The sequence below is a fragment of the Dysidea avara genome, chromosome 13 (genome assembly GCF_963678975.1).
Source record: "Dysidea avara chromosome 13, odDysAvar1.4, whole genome shotgun sequence".
Classification (NCBI taxonomy): domain Eukaryota; kingdom Metazoa; phylum Porifera; class Demospongiae; order Dictyoceratida; family Dysideidae; genus Dysidea; species Dysidea avara.
Window position 1 is genome coordinate 477,184 of NC_089284.1, and position 27,078 is coordinate 504,261.

Below are 27,078 nucleotides of genomic sequence, written 5' to 3' on the forward strand. Positions count from 1 at the left end.
TACAAAGCCACGGCTCTATTAAGAGAGTTGAAAGCATTAGTAGCGTCAATTAGTAGCATACCCTCAGTATCATCATCATTAAAAGCTTCCCTCATAGCATGAACAGCGGCTTCCCCTCCTGATGGTTGTCCTGCACACAGTTGCAAAGAGCCCGCAGCAAACTGAACATCTTCACCAATCACACACAAAACAGCTTTAGCAATAATACGTCTAACTGTTTCACCAATGCCAATAGGTCGGACACCTGGTCTCTTGTCTAAAGCTATCAGCCGACAAGCCATCAGGGGGGAAATCATTACAGGATCAACAAACATGGTACACAAACGACGGGCTAATAAAGCGATGGAAGAACAAAGTTCATCCGAAGCAGAGCGGAAGGAGGAACACAGTCTTCGCCAACTGTGAGCATCAATTCCAGAAGGTCCGGCAGCACCTGAAGTTCGTAGGGCAGCAGCTTTAATAGCTGGACCATCCAATGCATCAAAGATAACAGGATGCAGAGGATTTGTAGCAACACTGTCAGGTAGTAAAGCTTCATAATGTAATGGGGCAGCAGCAGGATGTTTTGACTTGAGAATATCATATACTTTACCAGATCCAGGTATGGTATCATCTGAACGCAGAACTCCTCCTCTCCCAGGTTCAGAGGCTAACAGCTGCATAGCAGCTGCAGTCTTACCTGAGAACATCAATTTAGCAAAAGACTGTGATAATGAATTATTACTAGAAGCACGATTGCTGGTCTTAAGACGATTTTGAATAGCTCTGCCTTCTAGAATCAGCTCATTCAGATTGCCATCACTCCACAAAAGCATCCGTCGTTCAAGACAAGATATGTGGTCTTTTGATTTTGAAGTACGTGTTGGCTTCTGAGTCACTAAGGTGCAAAATGTGAAAGTAGCCTTCAAAGCAATGGACTCCAAACTGGATCCTTCCCCAGCTGAACGAAAGAGTCTGGCCAGCTCCAGCACAAATTTCTTACCAACGTTTCCAGAAGGTATTTTAAAACTGTTGTTTCTCCAGTGAACAACTTCACTATAACTTGCTTCAAGCGAATGACAGAAAGTGTCTGAGTCAACAGATCCCCAGTTAAATACAGGAATAGATGAAGGCTCAAGGTCCGGTAGGGAACAGCGTTGGTCTTGAGTAGAACTATCAATGTTATCAGATATTGAAATAGGTAGCGAAGAAACGTCAGTCGACTTGATATCAATAGCATTATTTAAGTCCGCTGGTACTGACGCTTGAGTCGTATCGGCTAAAGCACTAGCAGTAGAAGGTGGAAAGTTGGGCTGAGAGTTTGCGCCAGCTTGCAATTGAACACTTGGAGGGTACGGCACACCAATAAACCGGCAACAACGTTTACCCGAGCAATCCACGAAAGAGTCCAAGTTTTAGATTAGATTAGATTATCCATTTTTGTCAAAAGACAAGGGTACACAAAAGGCTAAGCCTGTAAACGTGCTCCCCTTCACAAAAAGCACATACAAAACAACACACACACATGTACACTGAATAAAAAACAAACAAACAAACAAAAAAAAACACTAAACAGATGTATTAAAAGCTTTCGGGAGAGGGGTTGATCTTGATAGCGGATGGTATTCTTCCAGTTTTTAGCAGAGGCTTTACCCGCTTCGCGCTGAAACTCACAGGGTGTCAGGGTTCGAGAGCCAAACTCGATGCAACGGCTAGACCCACGGGTGTTACGCGCCGGCTTCTTGGGCCGCACGACACACTACCGTGTGTCTTGATGATCAAATCAAATTCGCCGAAGTTTATTTCGCCAAATGTAATTTAGTTTGCTATTCGCTAAAGTTTACCACCAAAGTTCGCGAGCTGGACTGGGCACGAGACTAATACGATAGCTGCTGCCCAAAAGTAGTCTCGTGCCCAGCCGGGCTCGCGCTAATGCGCATTAGCGCGAGCCCGGCTGGGCACGAGACTAGCCCAAAAGATGGCTGGATAGCAACAATTTCCATGGACACGCTTACGTAATTACTCTAGGTATTGACGTCATTTTGATTGCGAAGACAACAGAACGTTATCCACTCTGAATGGCAGCTTGGGCAGGAGCGAGAAGACTGGTCAACACCAGTACTGTATTAGGTAGGAAAATCAATCCGTATGCTCCTACGCCACGTCCACGGCCAATTCTACCGCACCGCGCTGTTGCACAAGGGAAATCTCCGGACCAGAAGGGCGCTTGGACAGTAGAAGAAGAGAAGAAATACTGTAAGTTCTTACTAGTGTGTTGTCAGAGCTGGGGTAACTCGTTAACATGTTACAATTTGGAAACTCTAATTAAAGAGCGCTAGTGGGCATCTCCGAAATACCTTTTGTGTTGCTCACTACATAGAATATATTGATTGCTGAATTCATATTGACGTAGTGAACTAACACCGATAACACAGGATTGAATGATAGATATTTAACTCCGTACAATCATAGATACTAGAATACGTAATGGAAGTGCAGTACATTTTACAGTTATAGGTTTGATACGGCCATGTGATTTATGGAAGGTGTACAAATTGTAGTTGTTCTTAATGCCGAGACTGCTATTGCAGGATTTATAAAGCATTAAATTACTGCTATGGCTATTTACTGTTTTGTGACTGAAGGTTAATTGTGTTGTACAGCCGAAGGTGTGAAGGAAAGATTGTGGAGTTTGTGTTTTATGGGAGTTTTGGTGTACAGGGCATAATACATTCTAGACATGCTTGTAATGAGTGCACATGAATATTTTAGCTCAGTGCAGCGGTTATTTCACATAGGCAAAGTGAAAGAATGACAACATGGGAGTAGTTTTGGTATAGTTTTGTAAAAAATAAAATAAAATAAAAAAATTTAAAAGTGTAGCAGTAGTCTAGTGTTACATGCTACACTAAAAGAATGTTTTTACCTTCAAGAGTCCAAATGTAATATCAATGAAGTGAACAAGATATCCATTTTTGAGAAAACTATGGGCAAACGTATTATGCCTATTGGAATGCTCTTGTACCCCATAAATGTCATTGACTGTATTGTAACCGTAAACCGTTTCCAATCCACTATGTGTTCTAGTATCTGTGATACAATTGGTTCAAGCTGTTCTTCCTTGCAGGAGACATAAACGTCAGTGACATAGCTACACTGGAGCCTGTGTCACACCATCAGCTTTCCAGGTCCTTTCATCAGTAAATCTTGTAACTCACATGATGCGACGTAACAATCTTTCACAATGCTACCCCTGTAGCTTGTAACTATAAAAATCATCACTATGTATTTATCTTGTGATTTCCCTTAGGCCTGAGCAATTAATCGATTATCAGAATAATCACGATGTTTGCAACACAATCGATTCTACAATAAGCACCATGATTAATTGCGGCACCTTTTGAATTAAATTCCCTCACTATCACGTGCGCAAATTTCATGAATGTTCGTTACCTGATTAATAAAGATGGCAACAGACAACTTGGTCGTGCTCAAAGATGAATCGCCTAATCTATTGCATGGCGAATCACTTGGTTTGAAGGAGCTACGAGCAGAGTGTGGGATTATTTTGGCTTCGCCACTAAAAGTGGGAAGTTTCTAGAGTCAAACAAGAAGAAACGGAAACGAGTGAATTGCAAACTTTGCCCTCAAGATTTTTCGTATGTTGGAAACAACACTAATATGTGGCAACATCTTAAAGAGTCCCATCCTGGTCACTTCTGAGAAGCTAAACCTGATGAAAGTTCACCAAGGTGCGCTAATGCTAGCACTTCTAAGAGTCGCTGACACAGAGATGACCGAAGACAGATGAGACTGAGACATCTTCACATATTTGTAAGTAGTTCTAGCCAGCAGTTAAGAATTCCTTTGTTGTTCAAGTATCAATTACCTCTTGCCCATACTTCTTCACGTTGGAAAACCATCACTGATTCAGTGTGCTATTTCATTATGAAAGGTAAGCAGCCTTTCCAAACAGTGAATGAACCTGGTTTTCGTATACTGTTACATGTACTGGAACCAAGATATGAGCCTCCAGATAGGAAGACTCTGACCACATGTGCAACATGTATGAAAAGGAGATAGAGAACGTGTACTGGACAATCTGGTGAATGCTGACAATTACTCTGTCACTGCAGATTTTTGGACGTCCAGTCAGAACCGATCTTATGGAACAGTTACTGTTCATTATATCACTTGTTCTTTTGATCTTCAAAGCCATTTGTTAGGTACCAAAGAGTTTGTGCTATCCCACACTGGATTGAATATTGCTGAAGAAATTCGGATTGTACTTGATGAATGGAATCTGTCACCTGAGCAGGTATGTGCAGCAACTACTGATAATGCATCTAGTATGGTTCTTGCAATGGACTTGATGGAATGGGTAAGAATTCCATGTTTTTTCACATAGCCTTCAGTTAGCAGTAGAGGCTGCACTAAAGTTACCTGCAGTCTCCAATGTTTTAGCAAGATGTCGATGACTAGTGAGTCATTTTCATCACTCCGCAAAATCTTTGTATATGCTATGTCAAAAACAAATTGACTTACATTATGAGGAGTTGTGTTTAGTACAAGACTTTCCAAGTAGGTGGAACTCAGCATACTATATGGCTGAAAGAATAATACAATTGCGAGAGCGAGCCATTAAGTACTGCTTTGTGTGCTGTTCAGAAGGGAGATCTAATGCCTACTGATGGTGAATTTGTTACCCTTGAGCAACTCATTGAAATTATGAAGCCAGTAGTACAAATAACTGAAGCAGTTGGAGGTGAAAAGTGGGTGATTATATCCACAGTTAGGCCACTGTTGCACAGATTGTTAGATGATCATTTAGTGTGCTCTGATCAAGCTTCAAGGCTGGTAAAGGCAATGAAAACTGCTACGATTGATAACCTTCATGATTGGTACACTGAAGCTGCATTAATGTTTCTCAATGTTTCAACATTTCTTAACCCAAGGTTTAAATTGCCATCTTATCTAGGAAATGAAGAGAAAACTCCCCATTGGTAAAGCACCTAAAACAAGAAGTATTAGATAACACTTTCGTGAAGAAGGAGAAAGATGAGAGACCAGAAGGAAGCAATCCAGCTAAGAAATTACAAGGGGAAAAATGTCTCTTGTACTTGATCAGAAATGTGAGCAGTAAACCTTCTAATCATGATTCTACTGAAAGAGCAAAAGCAGAGATAAGAAAATATGTGGATGAAGAAGCATGCGAGGTTAGCTCACTTCTGTGATGAAAGCAGAATGAGTCGAGGTTTCCTGCCCAGCTAGAATGGCAAGAAAGTATTTACGTATCTGTGTCAGCCACATCTACACCTAGCGAAAGAGCATTTAGTATTGCTGGAGGTATAGTGAACAAAAAAGAGAGCATGTTTGCTCCATGAAAATGTCAGCATGCTCATTTTTTTGTATGAATACTTGCCTTGAACTGTAAATTGTGATGTTTCCTTTTAAATAATCGTGATGTTATGAATGCCATAATCTCTCAGGTCTAATTTTCCCTTGTCTTTGCTGATGTTTCGTCATACGCAATAGTGCTGCCACAATATAGAAAAATATCTATATCACATATCACCAAGATTTATATCACGATATGAACATATATCACGATATAGACAGAGTTTTGTATTATTGTAAAAGGTATAAGGTACATTAAGTGATCATGTACAAAAATCCAAGAAGACTTCAATTGTATGAAGTTTTAAACAGAATTTTCCATTGTAAAAATTTCAATTATGTCATTGAACTACAAAAAGTCAAAACTCAAAGACTTAAATTTGTGTGAATGTGTATTACTCACATGTCATTGTCATTGGTCAGTAATCTTTACATTTTCATGCAGAAAAATCAACTTGTCAGCATTTTCAGGTAGAAGACAACTTCTTCTCTCCCTGATGACGTTCCCTGAACGACTGAAGAGTCGCTCAGATGCTACACTTGTAGCAACCATTGAAAACATTTTCTGAACTAGTTTGATAATTAATGGGTATGTATGTTTTCTTTCACTCCACCATTTTAGGGGATTGCTACCACATGTTCAGCCTTGTATAAGGACATTTCTCATTTTATTTTGTCAACAAGAACAAGTCTTGGTGGGGGTACTGATTCTGATTCAAAAGTGTCACCAAGTAGCTTAGAGAATTTACTTTTATCTTGAATATTTTCGTTTTCATTGTTCCTTGGCCTCTTTGCTGGGTTTTCAATAGGGCTACTGTGCTTTTCATTTGTTTCTTCTGGACTGTCTCCACTGTCACAAGGTAAGTGAATATCAATCAACGATTGCTCCAATTCATCAGATATCTCTTTTGATTCTGCATCACTCAAAAAGGAAGTTCCTTGTAGCGTGGGTCTAGAATTGCTGTACTATTTACAACATTTTTCAAGGCATCCTGATCGACAAATCTTTACTGATAGCTTCCTTCATAGATTTAGCTACAGCTGTATCATCTGAAGTGATCTTTAAGGTTTTCTCTAGTAGCTTGTATAACAATGGCCTTACACTGCTGATGGTAGGAAACTTTTAAATTGTGTTCCTCAATTTGAAGCATCTTTTGTTTTTCACGAAGACGGTATGTTTCTTTAGTCGATTTGTTAAAATATTCAACTAGCTTTTTACACCTAGCAATTGCTGTGTTCACCCATGGAATAGTAAAGACTTTCTTAATGGCCAATTGGAGAGTATGGGCCAGGCACGGAAAATGTTCTAAGCCTAGTAATTCAATGGCATTGACCCTGATTTGACCATTATCAGTAGTTGCTCCAAACACTTTTGATGAAATATGACAAAACTTGCTGAAGTGAAACAGCTGTGTGTTCTTTCGGAACCTCTAGTGTCTGTAAACATAGTGACTTCAGAACAAATTCACATGAATCAACAAAATGAATGGTAAATGAAATGTAGGAACGGTGCTGATGACTTAAGCCCATAGGTCTGTGGTGATTGTGCAGTAATCAACAGATGCTAGTTGAGCCTCTATTTGTCCAGGCACTGAATAGTAGAGGACTGGGATCACTTTAGTGCTAAAGTGTGTTCGGTGTGGCAACTCAAACCTAGGATCCGCTGTTGAAAGTGAATTTCTAAAGCTTGGTTCATCAACAGCTGTGATGGGTTGAAGGCCCAAGCTTATAAATTGTGTTGTTGCATTTACTAATTGCTTCGCTCGCTTACTGGCTCTATCATAAGGCTTGGGGCCAGCATGTTTCAAGTCGTTGATGGACAGAAAAGGCATAGCCATAGTCAGTGTTTTCGATGGTGTTTGCATCTTCTTTCCTTGAGCAGCAATCACTTTTCTGTGTTCTTCTGGGTGTTTTCTCTCTAGGTGGTAGGTTAAATTAGACGTATTTGTTGTGTAAGGAAGGGCAAGAGGGGGTCGCACAGCTTACAGTACACTTCTTACCTGTAATCTTCTTCGAAGCGTTAGCAACAAAACCGAAGTACTTCCATACCAAACTCTTCCCATTGGGAAGCGGTACCAGTCTTTCCACATTAGGCGTCATTTTGCCAGTCGCCATCTTGACGGAATATTCCAGAATAATCTGAGCACGTGTTTATCAAATTAGGTAATTATAAATACATTATGTTATTGGTAAATAATTGTAAATACTAAATACAACAATCGATGTAAGCTATCATACATATCATATCACCTAAGTGTTATATCGATATATCGTGGCAACACTAATGCACAACATGCAGTCGTTATGCATGCATAGCAAAAATTCCATTTAATGCCTGGTATCACGTGTGGAAGTGTAACTATAGGTTGGAGGGAAGTAAAGTGAGGCTACACATCATGATTTTATCACATCAAAAAGTTAACTCCATGCTAGGGTGTTACGTGAGGAATTCTTGATAAGATGTTACGTTAAGAAGCAAGTTCCTTTTAATACCTGCTAATGCAGATTGTCAATAGTGAGCTGATTAGCAATATTAGTATGAATAATGCTGATGAATGATGATGATCAGAGTTTGCGTCAAGGATGAATTCTCAACAAGAGGTTGTCTAAGTGATGGGGCACTGTGTGCTCACTATGGTTATGGTGCAGAGCTGATATGATACGAATAATAAAAGTTGCTAGCAATTGAAGATTGGCTCAAGATTGAATCCTTAAGAGTTGTGAAATCAGGTTTAACTTGTTCCCAGTGTCTACACAGTAACAGGGAATGATGAGCATACTGGAAGTTGGGAGAATGGGATGATGTGCCGTAGACTTTGGAATGCTATTTCTGAATCTGATTGTCATGTGACATTATGTGGTAGTGCTAAAGGCCAGAACGGAACAATAGGGACGCATGCCAAGTAGAAAATTGTTGTTAGTAGATGTGCACCATTTCCAACTGTCACACAGTAACTAGAACTGTGCTAGAGTCAGTTTGCCTCTACTTAAAGGCGTGCTAGAAATCGTTAAGTTGAAATTTGTATTTTAATGCCCACCACATGGTATGTGTTCTTAACAACCCATCAAATTCTGTTTAATCCTGATGTATCATTCTAAAAGGTAATATTTTCATGTTATAGTTGTGTCCAAGCTTTTAGTAACAGTGAGGCTGGTTTTCTGAAATGACTATAATTTGGCAGTGATTCACAAGATTTAAACGCAGTGTGCGATACGGTTTCCCTGTGGCTGTGGTTGTATCTATTACTCTAATCACCTGTATTTTCCATAGTGATTGTAGACACACTTCTTGTACTGTTCTTTATTCATATCACTAGATTCGATTTAGTTTCACGTCGCGTCATATCTACCATAACTTGAAACACAGTAAGAACTTGTACTGCAGCCAGTTACAGGTCTACGAGTGAATTTACACTGGTCTTGTGGTGAAGAATGCTTGAGAATACCTGTTAAAGACACTGTAAATCAACAGCCCAGTTGTCGAAGCACGTCTGATCTTGGATGTATTGAATACGTTTAAGGGTCCAATACAATGGATGGAGGTAGAGAAACACGAGGAAAAACGATTGTGATGGCACCACTGGCAAGATATACACAAGATATTATCCCTACCAGGTGGAGATGCGACTCAGGAAAGTGTAACATAGATACCATTGTTTGTTTCATGGTACTTCTAACCCAGTTTTGTAAACAAAACAAACTAATCGAAGGAGCCGATGAGCTTCGATAGTGCGAAGCACTACAGACTGAGCTACAGGCAACTACATAACAACTCTGCTATTGTTTTCCAGCAGAAGGTTCAGGTAATCTTGGAACACTATGAAGTTGAAAAGAAGAACTCACCTCCACATTAGACTCTCACTGTTTATTTACCTTTCCCAGTGTAATAACTGTACTTCCGGTTCTTTGTCTTACATAACGTTGTGATGTAACTAGATTTTGTGGCTTAATATCTCGATATAACAACATAATTGAATTATTAAAAAGGTGTTTTTGTGCATTGCATGATACAAACGACCTATTTATTCAGTAATACGGCAAGTGAATTTTCCGTTTCAGTGGACCTTTAAATAGGAATATTCCACAGAAACTTGGGGTCGTTCTGAAGGCATTTTTGGGCTTAGTAATCCATTACTGCCAAGCTGTTTTGAAGGAAAACTGAAGCTGTTTTTTGGGTGACATTGAACGGCAGTGAAGCCCAAAACTCCATGATCCCTAATAAAACAATAACAAATTTCTTCTTACTATATACGAGGTTGGAAGCATAATATGTGTTATGAATTTGTGTGTGTGTGCGTGCATGCGTGCGTGTGTGAATTGCAGTTTTGATATTGTAAGGGTATACATGAAGGAGGGAATGGTGGCTGTGAGATACTCATTTCTAACCTTCTTTGTGGTGCCAGTTGTTGCTATTGTTCGTCTGGAGGCTTTCTTCATCTTTCTGGTGTCGTGTGATCCCCAACTTGGGCACACGCCACTACAGTCTTAGTGAAGTAAGCTGCATAGGATGGCTTCTTTGTGTTAATTCATACTGTTTTCTCGAGTGGGACTCCTCTCTCTATCTTTCTAGGTCATAAACAAAGTGTTTTCACTGCATCCATGGCCTGGCACAAGATCTCACATGATTTATATGTAGCCCAAGTTTAAAAACAGTGGGGCTTATTGTGCCAATGCCATGTACTCGTCGTATTTCATCAATTGGGAAGTATTTCAGCACCTGAGAAGGTCCAGTACACTTTTCAATACAAAACCATTGGTTTGTATGGCCATTAGATGTTGAACAACGATGCTATAGAGCCAACTGCAAGAGCATGTGAAAATACTTTTAATGTCAGTTTATGCAAAGCTTGTTGCGTATTATGGCAACATAAAACGTGGAATCTATTCTAATCAACACAACTTCAGACTATTCCAGGCTGAAACACAGCTATGAGGTTTTGAAGTCCTTGTGGCCACCGTATAGGGAGCTGTAACATCAACAGGCAGTTAGGGATGAGCCTATTTTGCTTCTTTTTCCGCCTATTTTTCTTTCCAGCGATTCTTTTATTTCTTATCCATTTTGCTCAAAAGTTTTCTATTTTGCTGAGCATCAGTAAAAATTAATTGCAGTATCTCAATCTTACAAGCATGTGCAACTGCTCTATTAGAATATTTCGTACAAGTGACTGCTCTATTAGAGTATCTCGATATTTGGTCACCATTTTCTATGAGCATATATTGTCCTAATACTATGCGTGACTGTTCTATTAGAGTATCTTGATCTTTTTCATACAATATGTGCTAAGTTGCCATTCCTTGGTGCCCATTTTTCCAATTTTTCACCTATTTTTCCAGCATTTTGCTCTTTGCTTTCACCAATGTATTTTTCCAAAAAATTTCTAGCAAAATCGGCGCATCCCTACAGGCAGTACAAAAATCTTTTTCCTTAACATGAAGCCCTGCTACAAATACCAATCGCTTATTTTATACTAATACAGAAGTCTCCCTCACTAGTACACAAGAAAAACTGACACAGAAAGTTGTACTAACACTTTAGCATGCCATACTAAAACCACAATTGACGTATGCCCACCAAAGTTTTGCACAAAGCACCCGAATCCCCGTAACAAAGGTTCTAAACTACTCTACTTGCTTTAGTGACACACAACAGTAACAAATTTCTTGTTACGAGACAATGGGCCTTAGTACATGCAACTGCCATTTTTATTATAACGTTGACACTAATCACATGATGCAATAAATGAATTTTCGTGTCGGGATGTATGGCTTCATTTGCAATGGCTTCAAAACCACAACTTCTACGTTGCCACCATAAACACTAATGATATGATGTGACATATGACTTTGTCTGCAATGGCTTCAGATCCACAACTTCTGGGTAACTACCACCAGTCACTGTTTTGAAGCCATTGCAAATGAAGGTAAGGGCGCTTGCTGATATTTGAAGTCGTTTAAGCACATGGGAGATGTATGGGAAAAGTTCACATTACTTACAGTTGGTGTTGAACTTGTGTTAGTTTCCTTGCTAGCCTGGGTAGCAGACGACTGATCCACAATCTCAGCGGAGATATTCACAAATGCTGGATTCTTATCACTATCAGCAGACACATCAAACTGTTTTGGGCAAATACTTCGGTGGTGGTGTTCAACCTTGTTGCAGTAGTAAAAGGATTTCAACTGGACACTAGAACAATGTTTGCAAACATGACCACTCTTGAAACAATAAAATATCTTCCTTGACTTGATAGTTGACCCTTTCTACTTTCAACTGTATAAAACTTATCAGAACAATCATTAAAATGAGTGCCCTTACACAATATACATGGCTTCGTTGGCTCACCTTTGGTATAAGAAAACATTGAGTTTCCTCCATGACTATTGGCAACAAGTGCCTCTGCAGTCAACTGTCTTTCTCTAAATTGAGAATTCCTGTTGCCCTTGGAATTATGTGGCTTGGAAATAACTTCATGTCTATGGGCAATTAGAATGAATAGTGGTATATCGCTTCAGCGATTCTTGTAATGATGTAACAGTCCAACAGAGCCTTTGATTCCTCAAGTCTAATAAGAACGTCCATAAGAAACTTCAATAATATCTACTGCACAATTATTCTCTGTTGGTTGATGTCTTCGTTTTGAGACTCAAGCTACCATAAAATCTTTCCAATAGCTTCATAAATATACTTTACTTCATTTAATCGATTTTGGGTAATTGGTAAGTTTGAAACTGAGAATGCAGTGTTTCGACAATAGATTCCCTCTTACCGAACTTTTCTTTCCATAATTTTACCACAATCGAGTAATTGTCATTTGTAACAGATACTCCACTGATGGCTGAAGCAGCAGCACCTCTTAATGAACTCTTCAAGTAACTGAACCTTTCTACATTTGAAATACTTTGCTGATGAATGGTAGAGTCAAAGACGTCCCAGAACTCCTGCCAGTATAAAAGGTCTCCATTGAACGTCGGTAAGTTAAGCGTTAGTAATTTCATTTGAGAGTTAGAATCCTGTCGTTGTTCATGATAGGATCATTTGAGAAAGGTCGTCTTCTTGCCCTCTCTTGTGACCTCAAAACTCTGTTCAGACGTGCGACAGTTTCCTTTGCGTCCAATAGCAATTCAATGATGCCATCATCGCCCTCTACTGCCCACGTGTACTCTTTCTCTTCAACCGCCTTCAACTCACCCTTTAAGTCTTTCGAGTTCATTAACACCTTCCGTTCGTCGTTACATCTTTCTATCAAAGCAATGTTTGTTGTAACCTGTTTAGTAGGTCCTCAATTTGCTCTTCTTCCTCGTCCAAATCGTAGTCTATTGATGTAGTGAATATTCGTTTCGAATCCTTAAGATATCCTTGTAGAGGTGCCTTGGTTGGTCCCAAAGGTTTGCGAATTGGTCCCGACATCCTAACCAGGGCTGGAGCAGTGAAATTCAAAGTGGTCAGGCATTTTTTGAAAGGGTAGTATTGTTAAGGAGTGCATGTGTAGTGTGCAAAACACACTGTGCAAAATACAAAGTATTTTGCCATCTAGGGGGGATCTGGGGGCATGCTCCACCCCACCCCCCGCCCCCTAGAAAATTTTTGAAAATTAGATGCTCTAATATGCAATTTCATTACATTTTACACTGCAATTTTACTATAATAGTAAACCATTTAATGCTTGCAAAATAACATATGTACATTCCTACACTAAAATCAGCTGATATTTTCCTAAAGGTATGATGAAGTGCCATAATATGAATCATTTCATCCTGTACTTGATGACAGGTATACTTATCTGTGGACTTCTCCAAATGCTTCATTACATTGGAATCGTCTATTCCACAGAGCTTCATGGGTTGTATAAAATTACTTTCTTGATCATTTCTATCTCCACACAGGGCTATTAATATACTGTACTCTGTCTTGGAATTGTCTGGAATAGTTACCTTCAATACATGAGAACGATTCTGAAGTTTGTCCTTAGCATGACTGCTTGAATAAAGTTCACCAATATCACGGGTCATTTTGGAAGTATTTCTGTCTCCTCAACTGCTCTTTTGTGGACTGATGTAGTAGTAAACCCACCTTTCTCACCAGATACATGCATCCTTCCAATTGCAGTACCCTCGCATTACAAACGCTTCGTCGATGGCTTCATCTTCCCAGTTTTCAGTACAGTAACACAAAGAAAACAGAACACTTTGTCACCAGACCTATAGACTTTGTCATCATAGTGAAGCCATCTAGTCCATTTATCAAACCACTTTGGCTGGAACGCTCTGTTACAGTAGTCTGCCATAGCTTCTCTTGGGGAAAGAAATGCTTTTTGGCTGGTTAGGCTTATCAGTTAGGTCTGGTAAGGAGCTCAAATTTATCGATCGAAAAATTGCCATTTCTTTCGTGACCATAATTATTCTAATTATTCAAATGAAGATATCACTTGCCAGGTCACAAAAGTTTCCGTCTCCAAATGCAACCAACCATACCAGCGATAAAGAAATTAAATACGTTGTCGGTGTAAGTAGTTGCTTAACTTAAGTAGCAGTCTATATATATTTCGTTGATGCCGGTTGTGGCTCAAATTATAGATATTAGATTTGATTGTGATATGGATGCTCAAAAAGTGGTCATGCATTTGCCTGACTGGCCTGACCAATTGCTCCGGCCCTGCTAACCCTGGAAAGCCAGAAAGAACTGCTCACTGCACCATTTGTCTTGTCCCATTTGGTTCAGACGTTTGTCAGAATTCACTACGTTTGGGTGACTGATTAATGATTGTAAAAAGGGGCAATTTATAGTACACAATTTCAAATAATGCAGATTACATGACGTAATAAATAAAACGCACATATTCTATGACAACTATTGCCTCCTCCATAGCCAAGTGATACTGGTTGCTATCTTCAAGCAGTCCCAACTTGAGACATGCCTCACGGAAGTAACTGCACGGACCACCATCAACAGTCCTCAGAGCAGCAAATGACTGAGGATCCTTAACATTATGTAAGAGCAAACAGAGATAAAAACATTCTCCTTGACGTGGGCTGATGGTATAGACCCTACCCAAGGCTTGAGCTTGCTTAACACCAGGATAACCAGCCACCTGTGTTCCTTGCTTCCTCCTCTCCCAAGACTTATTGTTCCATGTGTAATACTCTGGAAAATCTACATATAACAGTGTCTTGGCAAAATCATCCCCTTGACACAAAGCAAAGCAAAGAATTCTGTCAAGGTGGTCTTTGGAGGGTTCCCTAAAGCGAGCATTCTGGCACTCAGAAATCTCATCTACCTGATCTGAGCATAATGCAAATGTTGCTTGATCACAACCTTTGTATACATATTTCAGTACATACTTGATGGAATTGATCGACCTGCACATTGCAGTGGTAGTTTGATGCTTGCAACAAAAACTTGTTGTAAGGTACTACCCACCTGTTGTCAATTTCCTGAGTGATCCGAGAGCCTCTCACATTAATGGTGATGGTAGTCACCTGTCCATCATCTTTAGGACTTCTCCTCGTGTACAGTGGATAACTGTCAGCACCTTGTTGGATCCCAGATATGAATGGTTTAGGGTATTTCTTACTCATTTTCCATGCTGGGAGAGGTAGGATTAATGCTACCATAAGGTCCATGCACCATGTTGGACACCACGATTTGGTGCAGCTCAGAGTCAAGTGCTGGGTCTGGTATTTCAACACATACTATGTTGTCTATCTTATCAGGTGTGATTTTGTGCTCTGAAATCAACCACATCAAGATATGGGCATGTGGCAGACCACGCTTTTGCCCTTCTATTGAGTAAAGCCTAGCATGTGGTTTTCCAAAAGTCATATGATATCTCCAATGTTTTTTTTGTTAAGTTTGAGTTTTAAAAAATCGAGCCACTAATTCTGGACATTCCTCAAATTTTTGACCAGGAAATAAATTGTTTTTGATTTCTGGCCAATTGGGATTGCACATTACTGTAATAAATAAATCAGGGTGGCCATATTTCCTAACATAAGTCATAACATCTTGTTGACATTCAGGTATGTAACATGGTCCACCTGTAAATGTCAATGGAAGATTGAATAATTCTACAACCTACATTGCTAGGGTCCCCATCTCCATCAACAATTGCATCTTTTTTGTAAATAATTATTATGACTGGTGAACCCACACATACCGTACCTGAAATGGTGCCGAGTGCCCCAGCTATATCAGTTATCGTCCAAAAAGTGAAGTATCCGTTATCAGCTATGTTCAACCTGTTACACAACATTATGAATCAAGACCTGTTCGAAAAGCACCTCTGTAATCCATCCACGCATACCAAAAGAAAGAAATGGTGCCACACGCCCCGGTTATATCAGTTATCGTATGAAAAGTGAAGTATCCATTACGCTTCATTGTTGGCTATGTTCAACCCGTTACACAGCAGTACGAATGAAGAAGCACCTCTGCAGTTAGAATAGCCACTATGAAAAATACAGACAGTTTCCATTACAAAGGGAAGCCATCATGTGCTACCACCAAATCAACACTTCACTGTCAGCAAAAATGAATGGGACACAAAGTAAGACACTGTTAAGTCCATGAAGAATACATTTTACATACTGCGGTATGCCAAAGGCACCTCTCGGGCCGAAGCAACGTCAAACATTGAAAAAATCAAGCCCGTAGCCTTAGCTGTTATGGAGTTACGCTTGTCTGAAGGAATCAGCCAGTCAGTTTCTTAGTTAGTCAGTCACTAGAAAATTCCATTAAATAATTTTTATTCCGTAGCAACTTGTTGAAAGCATTTCTGGTCAATCTGAAGGCTTGTTTTGGGCTTAGTTTTGCCTAACCAATACTGCCTCAACATCATCAGGGAAAATTGAGGCTGGCTTTTGGGTGATGTTATCTCGTGGGCCACACCTACTCCTTTGTGGTCCCTACTATACAGTACTATCGTACTGCATGATTATTGTTATAGGCCCGGGTCACGTACAGCCAAGTACATACACCAACACAACAGCTCCCTGGTGAGGCTATGCACACGACTAGGTGGTGAAGGCACAATCAAAATAATTATGATCCCAAATCAACTCAATATCATTAGTGACAGATATAACACAATAGTGGCACTGTAACTAGAGGCCACCAGTAGCTAAGTGCCGGTACATCATTGGTGTTGCAATGGCACAGTGATGTGTTCACAGTATATATGCATACAAAACATACAGGAGAAAACTGTTTGTTATTGCAGTATCGCATGCATTGGAACATCACCAAAAATGGCCATTATTCAGCTATGTAGCCAATATGCAGAACAGTATCAACTAGAGGTCATCAGTAGCCAAATGCGGTTCATCGGTGGTGTGGCATTGACACAGTGATGGGTACACGCTATATGCACACACAACTTGCAGGACTGAGATGCACAATACTGTAGTAGTTAAGAGTATGCAAGCCAGATGAATCAGATAAAGGAAGACAGCCAAACCAACCAGAGTCTAGCAAGCCAAGTGGAAAGCCAGATGAAATACAACTGCAAGTAAACAATATGAACAAACATATCCCTATTAATCTTGTTCTTTGTCTTGTGCAGCTGGCATGGCAACTTGATACTTACAGTGTGCTGGCTGGCAACACTTCAAAAAAAAACAGTAGTTTGTTTGTCTAAATAATCCACCTGGTCGATTAACTGCCACGTTAACTGCTCTGTAGTGGGGGTCACGTGCTAGCTGTATGGATCGGCATTAAATAGAATCGTCATACCGTTTGTATCACCTCCACAACAACACACACCCATTATACGATTGTCTCTTTATACAACATGAATTCTATTCCCAAAGCTTTAGGCCTTATAGTTTTCTCAAACATTATTTATTCATTATTTATGATGTAATCTCAACCACATTTCTTATTATCTTTAGCACTTGGTTGTATAATTAATTTACAAAAAATTTAAGGCATTAGTTTGTATGTCCTGAGTCAATGTAAACTGTACATACTATCAGTCCAGCAATCTGTATGGATCGGCGTTAAATAGAATCGTCATACCGTTTGTATCACCTCCACAGATTCTTGTTCAATTCTAACACTGAAATAATTTCAGCCCGCACGTTTGAAGATTAAACAAACTGCATAAATATCTTCATAAAACATCTCATGAAGTGTTTTTATTCAAAAATACGTGGGAAGTTTACTGATTGAACATCATTTCTCTCGTCCACAAAAATGCCATTTTGTACTTCTTGTAAATTATGCGTGCACTAAAAATGCCCATTTTTGACGGTTGTGTTTCGACTGCAGTTGTCCTGTTGATTGTGGGTTTAATCACATGAGCAACATTGATTCACCACTGAATGGTGATCTGACTACTAATACTGGTTTGCAGTGATTCGGACAAACTGGCAAGGAGTTATAGATCATTTTATGAAGGTATGTAATGGATTTTCGTGAACGACTATCCTTTGTTTAAATCTGGAGCAGATTAGTACTGAGAAAATTTCTGTATAAATGTATACCGCTTATAATTTTTATACACAGCAAAAGCAACTATGTGAAGTCTCAACATACTTTTCAAGCTTTTCTAATCCAATAGTATAATATGTGCGTTACCATCAGAACAAGGTACATGCCATATCCATTAAATCCGAATAGAGACCTGAATGCGAGAATTTCACGCGTTAGCCTTTAAGGCCTTTTCACACTATAGTCGAATGCACATCGAAGCCGAATCAAATGATTTCACACCTGAGCCGGATTGACCGCAATGTGCATTCAATCCGGCTTCATGTCATCGATCCACTTCGAGAGGTAAATTGGCCGGACTTAATGGGCATTAGCTCAATTAGCAAGAGGCGCCATGCAGTCTCCAGATATCTTGTGCAAAGCATGGCTATAGCGCCAAGACTAAAGCGACGGCATACCTAGTGTTATACTCAGCTTGTGGAAGTGATGTTGTAACCATGAGTGAGTGTCGAAGGAATAGCGTACTCTTCTGAAATCATCGTGTCTGGTATAGGTTTCCTCTTAAGAATTAACCAGCTTCGTGGCACCCAACATTTTGTAAGTGTACTAGCCACATACTTCACTGCGAATACTTTTCTGACTCCAAGGAATATGAAGAAGGTAGTACAATGGCCGACGCCATTTAAGTTTTTGTTACGTAATTGAGTAATTAATCACGTATTATGACAGCGAATTGAATTCAGTTACTGCACACGTAGTGTGAAATGGATTGATGTACATTCGATCCACTCTCAGTCTGACCACAGCTGGATCCGCATTCAATGCACATTAAGTGTGAAAAGGCCTTTATATGTTCCTAGAATGGTTTTAACATACTGACTTGTTTGACTAGTGATCTCTGTTTCCCATATTTTCATTTTTTTTTGAATTATTTGTACACTAGTTATATCCAAATTCTTGGTGTTTCATCTCCATAGTGGAACCTCAGAGTTGTGGGAATAAGTAAAAGCAATGATGACTGCTCTAAATCTATTAGAATGGCAATATGTTTGAATCTATAAAATGTGCTAGTTTTTCATTTTGTATTCACACAAGACCTTATAAAAGTAGACCAACAATTGTAGGGTACTTAGCTTAGTTGCCTAGTCAGCTTTTAAGAGTGTGGCTCAAAATCATTTGTAGTGTATTGTATTATGTGTGTTATCTGTATTGTTCCAGATAATAGAAGAATTGTTGATTGTGGGGTGATGGCCATGGGGATGATGGCCACCCTCACGGCCACGAAGAAATTGGCCACTGGCCTTATGGCAGCAAAGGGGCCATCCAGGGCAGCCCTGGCTAATGAAAAGGTTGTGGTGAAATTAGATAAAGTTACAGAAGGTATGTCATTTTGATTAGTTGTAGTAACATTGGAATTTTGCAAACCTCTAATATAGAAGTCACATAAAAACCACCTTAGAGAACAGACTTGGTCATGTAACAACACACAGAACACTTATTGTCAATCACTAAATTTGCAGAGTTCTTATTGAAATTTGGGGACATTCAAAAATTTCATCGTCATCATGAAATATGATAGTGGTTTCATAAAAGGGATCGCCCTGCAAAATCCTAATAGAACACACACCTAAAAACCACTTTGTATACCATCCATGAAGTGAAAAATATTGTGATATATTGCTAAAACAACAATATCATTCAGTCTTAGTTTTAAGTGCATTTTGCTACTGCTATACAGTTGAGACAAGTGGCTGGTACTACATAGAAACCTAACACCTCAGTTTACTGTGGACATGGCCTATTACCTGACAGTTTGTTATGGGCATGGCTTGTAATTCCCAGCCTCCCCCACATCATTATATTGTACAGCGCAGTGGAGATTAACATCCACTTTGATTTAATCAAAATCGATTAATTGGCTAGTAGCCAATATTGGCCTGATACAGATTATTGAACCGATTATCGGTACAACACTTAAAGGGAGGCCACCTATACCTACAGATGTACTAGTAGACATTTAATCCCTACTTCAGTCATGGGTATAGGGATTAAATGTCCACTAGTATGTCTGCAGGTGTAGGCAACCTCCTTTGTTTCCCTACTTTTTTTTTCTGTGATCCATAATTGGGCTTAAAATTCCTAATTTTTTCACTTGTACTTGTTTGTTTACCTATTTTGTAGCATAATTATAACTGGTGAATCAGTGCATACCACATCAAAAAATGTATGGTGCTCCTGTTTCCATTTGAACATGTGCCCCAACTATCGAATGCTGACTTGAAAGTAAAATAGCCATTACGCTTTATTTTCAGCTATGTTCAGCCCATACACAGCATTACAAACAAAGAACAGTAGGAGAAGTGTCTCTGCAATCAATCCAGTCACCACGGAAAAGACGGATGATCCCCGCTTACAAACATAGGGAAGCCATCACACGCTGCTGGAAATCAAGTATCTAACACCATTATGGAGCATCATGACTTCCTGTCCATGTATACTAATCGTGACAAGAAAGTCATCTAGGAATAAACCTTTGAACACAGGTTAAGCTTCCCAGCTTGCAGCAATACCGTATAGTGGATTATATATTATAGTGTTTGAAAATTCCATCAAAATGAAATGATAGCAGCATCAGATTCATTGTCTAGTATATAATGCAATACAGTCAAGCCTATTTGTGTCCGGATTTAAAATTTTCAGTCTGCTTTCCTTGTTGGAGTGCATTTTGTACTGTGACAGTACGTGTACTACTTCTTACCTTTATTTTCTCATGGTTCCATGTGTATAAAACTACAGACAACAGTCATTTTGAATATTGTGTGCCAAGTCTCTGAAGCCCCCGCACTAACATAGCCGTTTTGTATCAAATTTTGTCATTGCGGATATTGTCCTTTAAAATTACAGCTATTCAGGAGTGCCATAATTGTCTGTCTGTATTGTGTAAACAGCATGGTTTCATGATAGCCTGGTTTCCAATAGACATTAACTACAGTATCTGACTTTGTTGTTGTGAATGGTATGTGTACATGCAAGTGGTATGTGAATGGGTGTCCTCTGTGGGAAGCCATATGTACCCATAAAAGTTCACTGCATAGATTTATTCACTGTGATGCAATACTAACATGCACAACAAACTCTGTATTACGTGTCTATTTCCTGACAATACATCATTTATACTATTGTGTAGCAGTGAGTCAATCATGATGTATATTTAATAGTTATACTGTGGATTTGCCTGATACATATGCCCAAGCTCAAGCGGCTGCGGCTTGGGCATATATATATCAGACAAATTCGTCGTGGCCATGGTAGAAGTAATATATATCACTTTGACACCTCAGATCAAAGGGAACCACAAGGCTATATTTGGTTGTATACAATCACTGGACTGGACTAGTGGACTGGACTGGTGGACTGGACTACTGGACTCAGTTTCTTTTTTTTTTTTTTTTTTTCATTTTGGCGCATATTTGGACAACTGGTTGTAGCTATTGCTACATTGAATGTAAAATATGCAGGTGAACCTGTCTACTTGGCACTGTCTGTTATCTTAGGATTGTGTGCAATTCTCTCTCTTGGCATAATCTCTATTGTACGACTACCATTTGTCTTATCATGAAGTACAAACCATACAGTACATGTGTATGTAGTGTTGTAGTAACCATGTATCCTACAAGTTATAGTCAGCTAAATTAAGTGGTGACAGTTAATTGTCTTGTTATTCTATAGCTGATACAAAGGTTCTATATAGTTTTTGCACAACAGCAATAACAAGCGAAATCACATGCACAAGATTTCAACCAATCAAATTGATTCATTTTGAACTTTAAATTATATTACCGCATGTGACTTCTGTTTTAGATTTGTTGACGTGTAATAACTATTAGAACCTCTGTACATAGCTGAAACTGGGCAATGTTGACAAGCCTGGCATGATCACACCTTTCTTTTGTTTGTGTGTGGGTTTCTTTGTGTGTGGGGGAGTGGTCTAACTACATGAGACTAACATACTTACAACCAGTTGCCCAAATGTTTGTTTAAAAAGGGAAAACACCTGAGTCCAGTAGTCCAGTCCACCAGTCCAGTCCACTAGTCCAGTCCAGTGATTGTATACAACCGCTATATTTTATGTAGTGCCCTGACTGTGGTTAGGGCGGTATCATGATATAGCCCTGACCACAACTGCCTTTGATGCTGAGGCAGTTACAGAGGGGTAAGTAGAATTAACTGAAAACGGGATGGGAACAGAAAGCGGAAACGGGAATGACCCATGGAAATACCTGATAAAGATCATCATGCAATATACAGATTGGATAGGTTGGATTTTACAGCACAATGTTTCTTTGCAGCATTGTTTGAATCCTTTCACTAAAGCAATCGAAACAGTCTAATAGAGAGCAGTCACCTGCATTAAAATATTCTAATAGAGCAGTCAAGAATGTCTTGTTAACTATCCCACCTTGGACCTACATTGATGGCCTGTAAATTGATGGACTATGTTTGTCATAGATTAGGTGTACAGACACCATGAAAAATACGGACAATTCGCACATCCCAACTATCAAATACTTACCCATTACGCTTCGCTTTCAACTGTGTTCAGCCCATTACATGAAGAAAAGCGCCTCTGCAATGAATCCAATTACCACAGAAAATGCGGAGGATTCCTGTTTACAAATGTAGAGAAGCCATCGAGCTACTGTGAATCAACACCTTGGACTGTCAGCGAACTGTCAACTGAAACTGAGCGTAGGAGTTTGTGGATGTAGGCTTGCATGGAACAGATAGAACAAAAAGGTGCATCAAAAAGTGACAAAAGAGTTATGGCCTAGGCAGGGATTGAACCCACATTGGTTATGTTAAGGGAGGTACACAAATTGCTACTGTTGGTTGTCTGTGGTTTTGACAGGAATATAACTCAAACTGTTCAGTGAGTCTTCCCTACACCAGTGCCTTCACTGTCCTATAAAGAACAAACATAAGCACATATTGATTTGCAACAATAACACTCGAGTTGCCAGATGATTGATGGGCATTTCATTTCACTAAAATTCCACATCGATACATGCTTTGCGTCCCAAGATATGATGGCTAAAAGTCGAGTTTTGAAAAGGTGTGCGCAAAAAAAAAATGGTACTGCTTAGAAAGAAAAAAAATCTGCCAACACAAGGATTTGAACCCACGACCTCGTACACTCTAGTCAGGCATTCTACCACTTGAACACTATGTGCTGAGCAGGGGCGGATCCAGGAGCTGGCAAGGTGAGGGGCACAAGATGTAGGTGGTTGGGGAGAGCACTAGTTGCTGTACTTGTTAAGTAGCAATATACTACTTAGCAGGTTGTCATTATGGCCTTTGCAGATGGTTGTGAAATCTTGAAAGCTATTTTAAAAGGGCTATGAAAATCTTAAACACCAACAACATGATAATTATTTTTAGAGGCACTTAGTATGTACGAAGGTGCTGGGAAAGTTTGACAATTGTTTTAACTTTGATTTCAGGTGAGTTTGCAATAATAGTGGTCAGTTTTCATGTGTTATATAAATTGATTTTTGTGTAACAAGGTGTATCATACAGTATGATAGTGGTGTATCATACAGTACGATAGTACTGTATAGTAGGGACGATGAAGGTGTGGGTATGGCAAGCAATAAAATATCACCCAAAATCCAGCTTCGATTTTTCCTCACGACATGACAGTATTGGTTAGGTAAAATCAAGCCCAAAAGTACCTTCAGATTGGCCAGAAACATTTTTGTCAAGTTGCTACAGAATTTTTTAAAAAATTGTTACTTGACAGAATTTTCAACTGTCTGCCTGATGCGTTCAATCAAGCATAGCAGAAAACTGGGTACAGCTACAGCCCTACTTCTTTCACGAAAACATTTCAAATTCACTTATGAAGAAACCTTTGGCATATTGATACATATACAATGTGTACGTTATTGCGTTGCCTTTTATCCTTCTATACCAGTAAAGGTTCTTCATCGATAGTAGGGCTTCCATAGCTACCCGCTATGCAACATTTTGCAATATAGTATTGTGTAATGTGTACTCCCATGGACACGTGTTGTAGACGTTGCAGTACTGAGTGAGCTGTCCAGTATCATCAGAGACAAGTGTTTGTTTTTAGCTACTTACTTTTCTGAATGTTTGCTGTGACCAACACTCTTCTCTACAGGCACCACTACAGGCACAGATCCAGGCTTCTAAAAGGGGAAGTTCTGCTCTTAATGGTAGACTCCTGAATAATGTTTCACTGTTAAATCTTACCATTTAGGCCTTTAGAAATGCAACTGAAGTCTTTAACAGTTGCTGTAATAGCTGTAGAAGACGAGGTAGAAGATAAAGTTCTACTTGGGGTACTTATAGAGATAATGAGTCACTCTCTAGAATTCCTATGGATATAATTACATGAAAATATCAAGGAGAAAACATCCTGACCGCTTGGTAGACTCCTGTAAGCATTTGAGTGTAAATCGGATGGTTGTAAGTTCGAGGCTACCTAGGTCCAGTCATGGATTTTTTCTCCTTTCTGCAACTTTTCAAACACACCTTAAGTAGCTAATGTCTTTGAGCAGGCTGTAGGACCAGGTGTCCTACAGACCTTCAGCAATTGTATTGTAAAGCTTTAATAATTTTTTTTTTTTTTAAAGACTATAATTATTTTTAGAGGTGCCTATTGCAGAAAGATAGCAGTTTCAAGTGATATTTGAAGTATTATTGCTGTAAACAGTAAAAGTTTTCACTGTTTTGTCATTGTATTAAGTGTTTCTTTGACTTATGAACTTATTGAATTGAAGAAAAACTTGTCAGCAGTTCAGTCAAAGGGGTTTCCATGAAATCCTTTTGAGCCCCTCCCTCATCCGATCCGCCCCTGCACTAGCTGCTTCTCTTCTTCGCTTCATCATTATCCGGACTGGTAGCATGCTTTCTTTCATGACTTTCTTTGTGTTTCTTCACATGATGTGTCAAGTAAACCACATATATAGCTATAGCTACATAAGTGCTACTAGCTAATACCATGTAAACAAATTTAGTGAGTGAACCTTGTTATTTTTTATTTTTAAAGCTTTACAGTGGCCAGCATTGAAGGTCTCACAGCAACATGTGCTGCAGCCTTTGGATTAACCTAACTTGAACTGTAATAACTTGATGAACTTCTAAGTGAATACAGTTTAGCAACAATTGTGGTGTGCTGTATAGTTTTAGTTAATCAGCAAAGATTTGCTGACTACTTGCATATACGTAACTACATGTATGATTGTAGTACTGTCATAACTATAATTGTGTAATAATAGTGTGACCGGTTTTGTGAAAAGTGGTCTTACCGCGGACACATCCAATTTGCAAACTTTTAACGATTCATAGCTTCAGACAGATTGAAGGAAACCAATGACTTCAAATCTGGTAAATAGTTAGCATCAATATTGCTAAATGGATGGAAAGTTTTAGGGCTATATACAGCTCCTATATGGATTAGAGTTAAAGATCTATTTTCAAAAATCTGGTTAGATTATTATACAGTGTGTTTAGTAGTTTAGAACTTGCAGAAAAAGTTCACAACCAAGTATAATAAAAAGAATAGAATTTTAAACTAGAGTAGGGACAATGTAGTACCATGATCAAAAGTACTGAAACAAGCTGTATTGTAGTAGTATGTAATGTCCAGTTGTTGTAAAACAATAAGAAGCAAATATCCCTACTGTATGTCACCAGTACTTTTGATGGTGGTCCTACTCTAGTTTAAAATTCCTAATTTTTTCTTATACTTGTATATATAGAATTTCTATCAAAAGAAATATTGCTCTTCCACCAAGGTTGGGGAGAGGGGGAGGGCATTTTCCCTAAACGCCCCATCCGGGATCTGCCATTACTGTGGTTTTAAAAGGAATGTAGCTCAAGTTTTCTCTACACCTTGGCCTTCTCATGCTGTAGAGAACAAACGGAAACACACGTAAACTCGTGATAGTAATCTTAGAGTAGTCGGATGATGAGTGCTTCATTATCAGCACAGATTGTGTCAATTCTTGCTGAGTTTGGTGAGTAAGCGATGTGATGGTCAGACGGACAGACGGCTTTTCAACTTCATATATAGATAGAGCTGAATATTGGCTCAAGCATGCTTTATATTCACATTTAGATGCTTTTGCAAGATTTTTGTTGTCCTTAGTATTGTGTTTGAGATGCTATACAAATAAATTTCCTACATTTTAGTCACATCCTCTCTTTTGTGACTATGATTTGTGCATTACAACAAAAGCCTCAACATTCATGAGAGTACATGTAATGTTTTTGTTGTTGTTGTTGTTGTTTTTAGCCTAAAATTGCAGGTAGTTGTTTGTTATCCAATATTCAATTGTTATTGCAGTTAGAACTGCATGTAGAGCAATCAAGTGTTGACAAAGAAGTTATTGATTTTCTACTTCTTAGGGAAGAACACAACCATCCTGTGGTAGGGAAAGCCATGTTTTGTACGTCATCGTACTCCCCTGGAGATAAATAAGGCAAGGGAAACAGAAATAGCTGGGTTACGCGATCCTGAAGAGGATGAGATGAGAGTCATTCGGCCAGAATGGCTTATATTGGAGGCCAGCTGTACCCATCTGGGATGTATCCCAGTTGCCCACAAGGGTGATTATGGGGGCTACTTTTGCCCTTGTCATGGATCACACTATGACACTTCAGGGCGCATAAGGAAAGGGCCTGCTCCACTAAACCTACGTGTGCCACCATATATATTCAATGGTGCAGACATTGTTATTATAGGCTAACTTATATATTCCATTGTATTGATGTGATCATTAATTTCTATGTAAGGAGATGATGTGGAAATCTGAATAAGTTATTAGTAGTATGGTAATGTTTAGTGTAATCAGTCTTGATTTTCAACATTTCCATGCTTCATGGTCTAGGCAAAATTTTCAGAGAATACATGCCTCTGAAGGGGTCAAGTGGTTCAGATAACCCCCCACCCCTCCTCCTCCCTGTGACCTTTCACCCTTCAACGCTATATCCCAGCAAGCACATGCTCAGTGAAATGTTTTTAGGGTCGATAAGTAGGGTTACTATACTTGACAGATTGGCAGTTCACATGATGAGCATATCCCACTACTCATTGGAGATGTTTATAAGTATTGTGTGAGTGTTGTAATGTAATTATTTTAGTGATAATGACAAAATGCTGCGCACTCTAGGTACACTAACTTCATCGCTAAAATGCTCACACGCCATTCCAGATTTACGGATTTAGTTGTACACAATTTATAAATTGTGTC

At 39.2% G+C, this 27,078-nt stretch overlaps 1 protein-coding gene across 1 annotated transcript; it reads left to right on the plus strand.

The window, feature by feature from the left end:
• Nucleotides 1-1,993: 1,993 nt before the first annotated feature.
• LOC136243023 (uncharacterized) lies at nt 1,994-26,688 on the plus strand. Its single transcript, XM_066034544.1, has 3 exons — nt 1,994-2,235; nt 19,019-19,180; nt 26,234-26,688. Exons 1-3 carry the CDS (start codon nt 2,058-2,060, stop codon nt 26,257-26,259), a joined length of 366 nt encoding a protein of 121 aa, XP_065890616.1. The 5' UTR covers nt 1,994-2,057; the 3' UTR covers nt 26,260-26,688.
• Nucleotides 26,689-27,078: the final 390 nt, after the last annotated feature.

Excerpts from the sequence above, each read along its gene's own strand:
- LOC136243023 (XM_066034544.1), top strand. The coding sequence starts at position 2,058 with ATGGCAGCTTGGGCAGGAGCGAGAAGACTGGTCAACACCAGTACTGTA. Across the intron at positions 2,236-19,018 it reads AGAAGAAGAGAAGAAATACT|ATAATAGAAGAATTGTTGAT; the intron begins GTAAGTTCTTAC and ends GTATTGTTCCAG. Across the intron at positions 19,181-26,233 it reads ATTAGATAAAGTTACAGAAG|GGAAGAACACAACCATCCTG; the intron begins GTATGTCATTTT and ends TCTACTTCTTAG.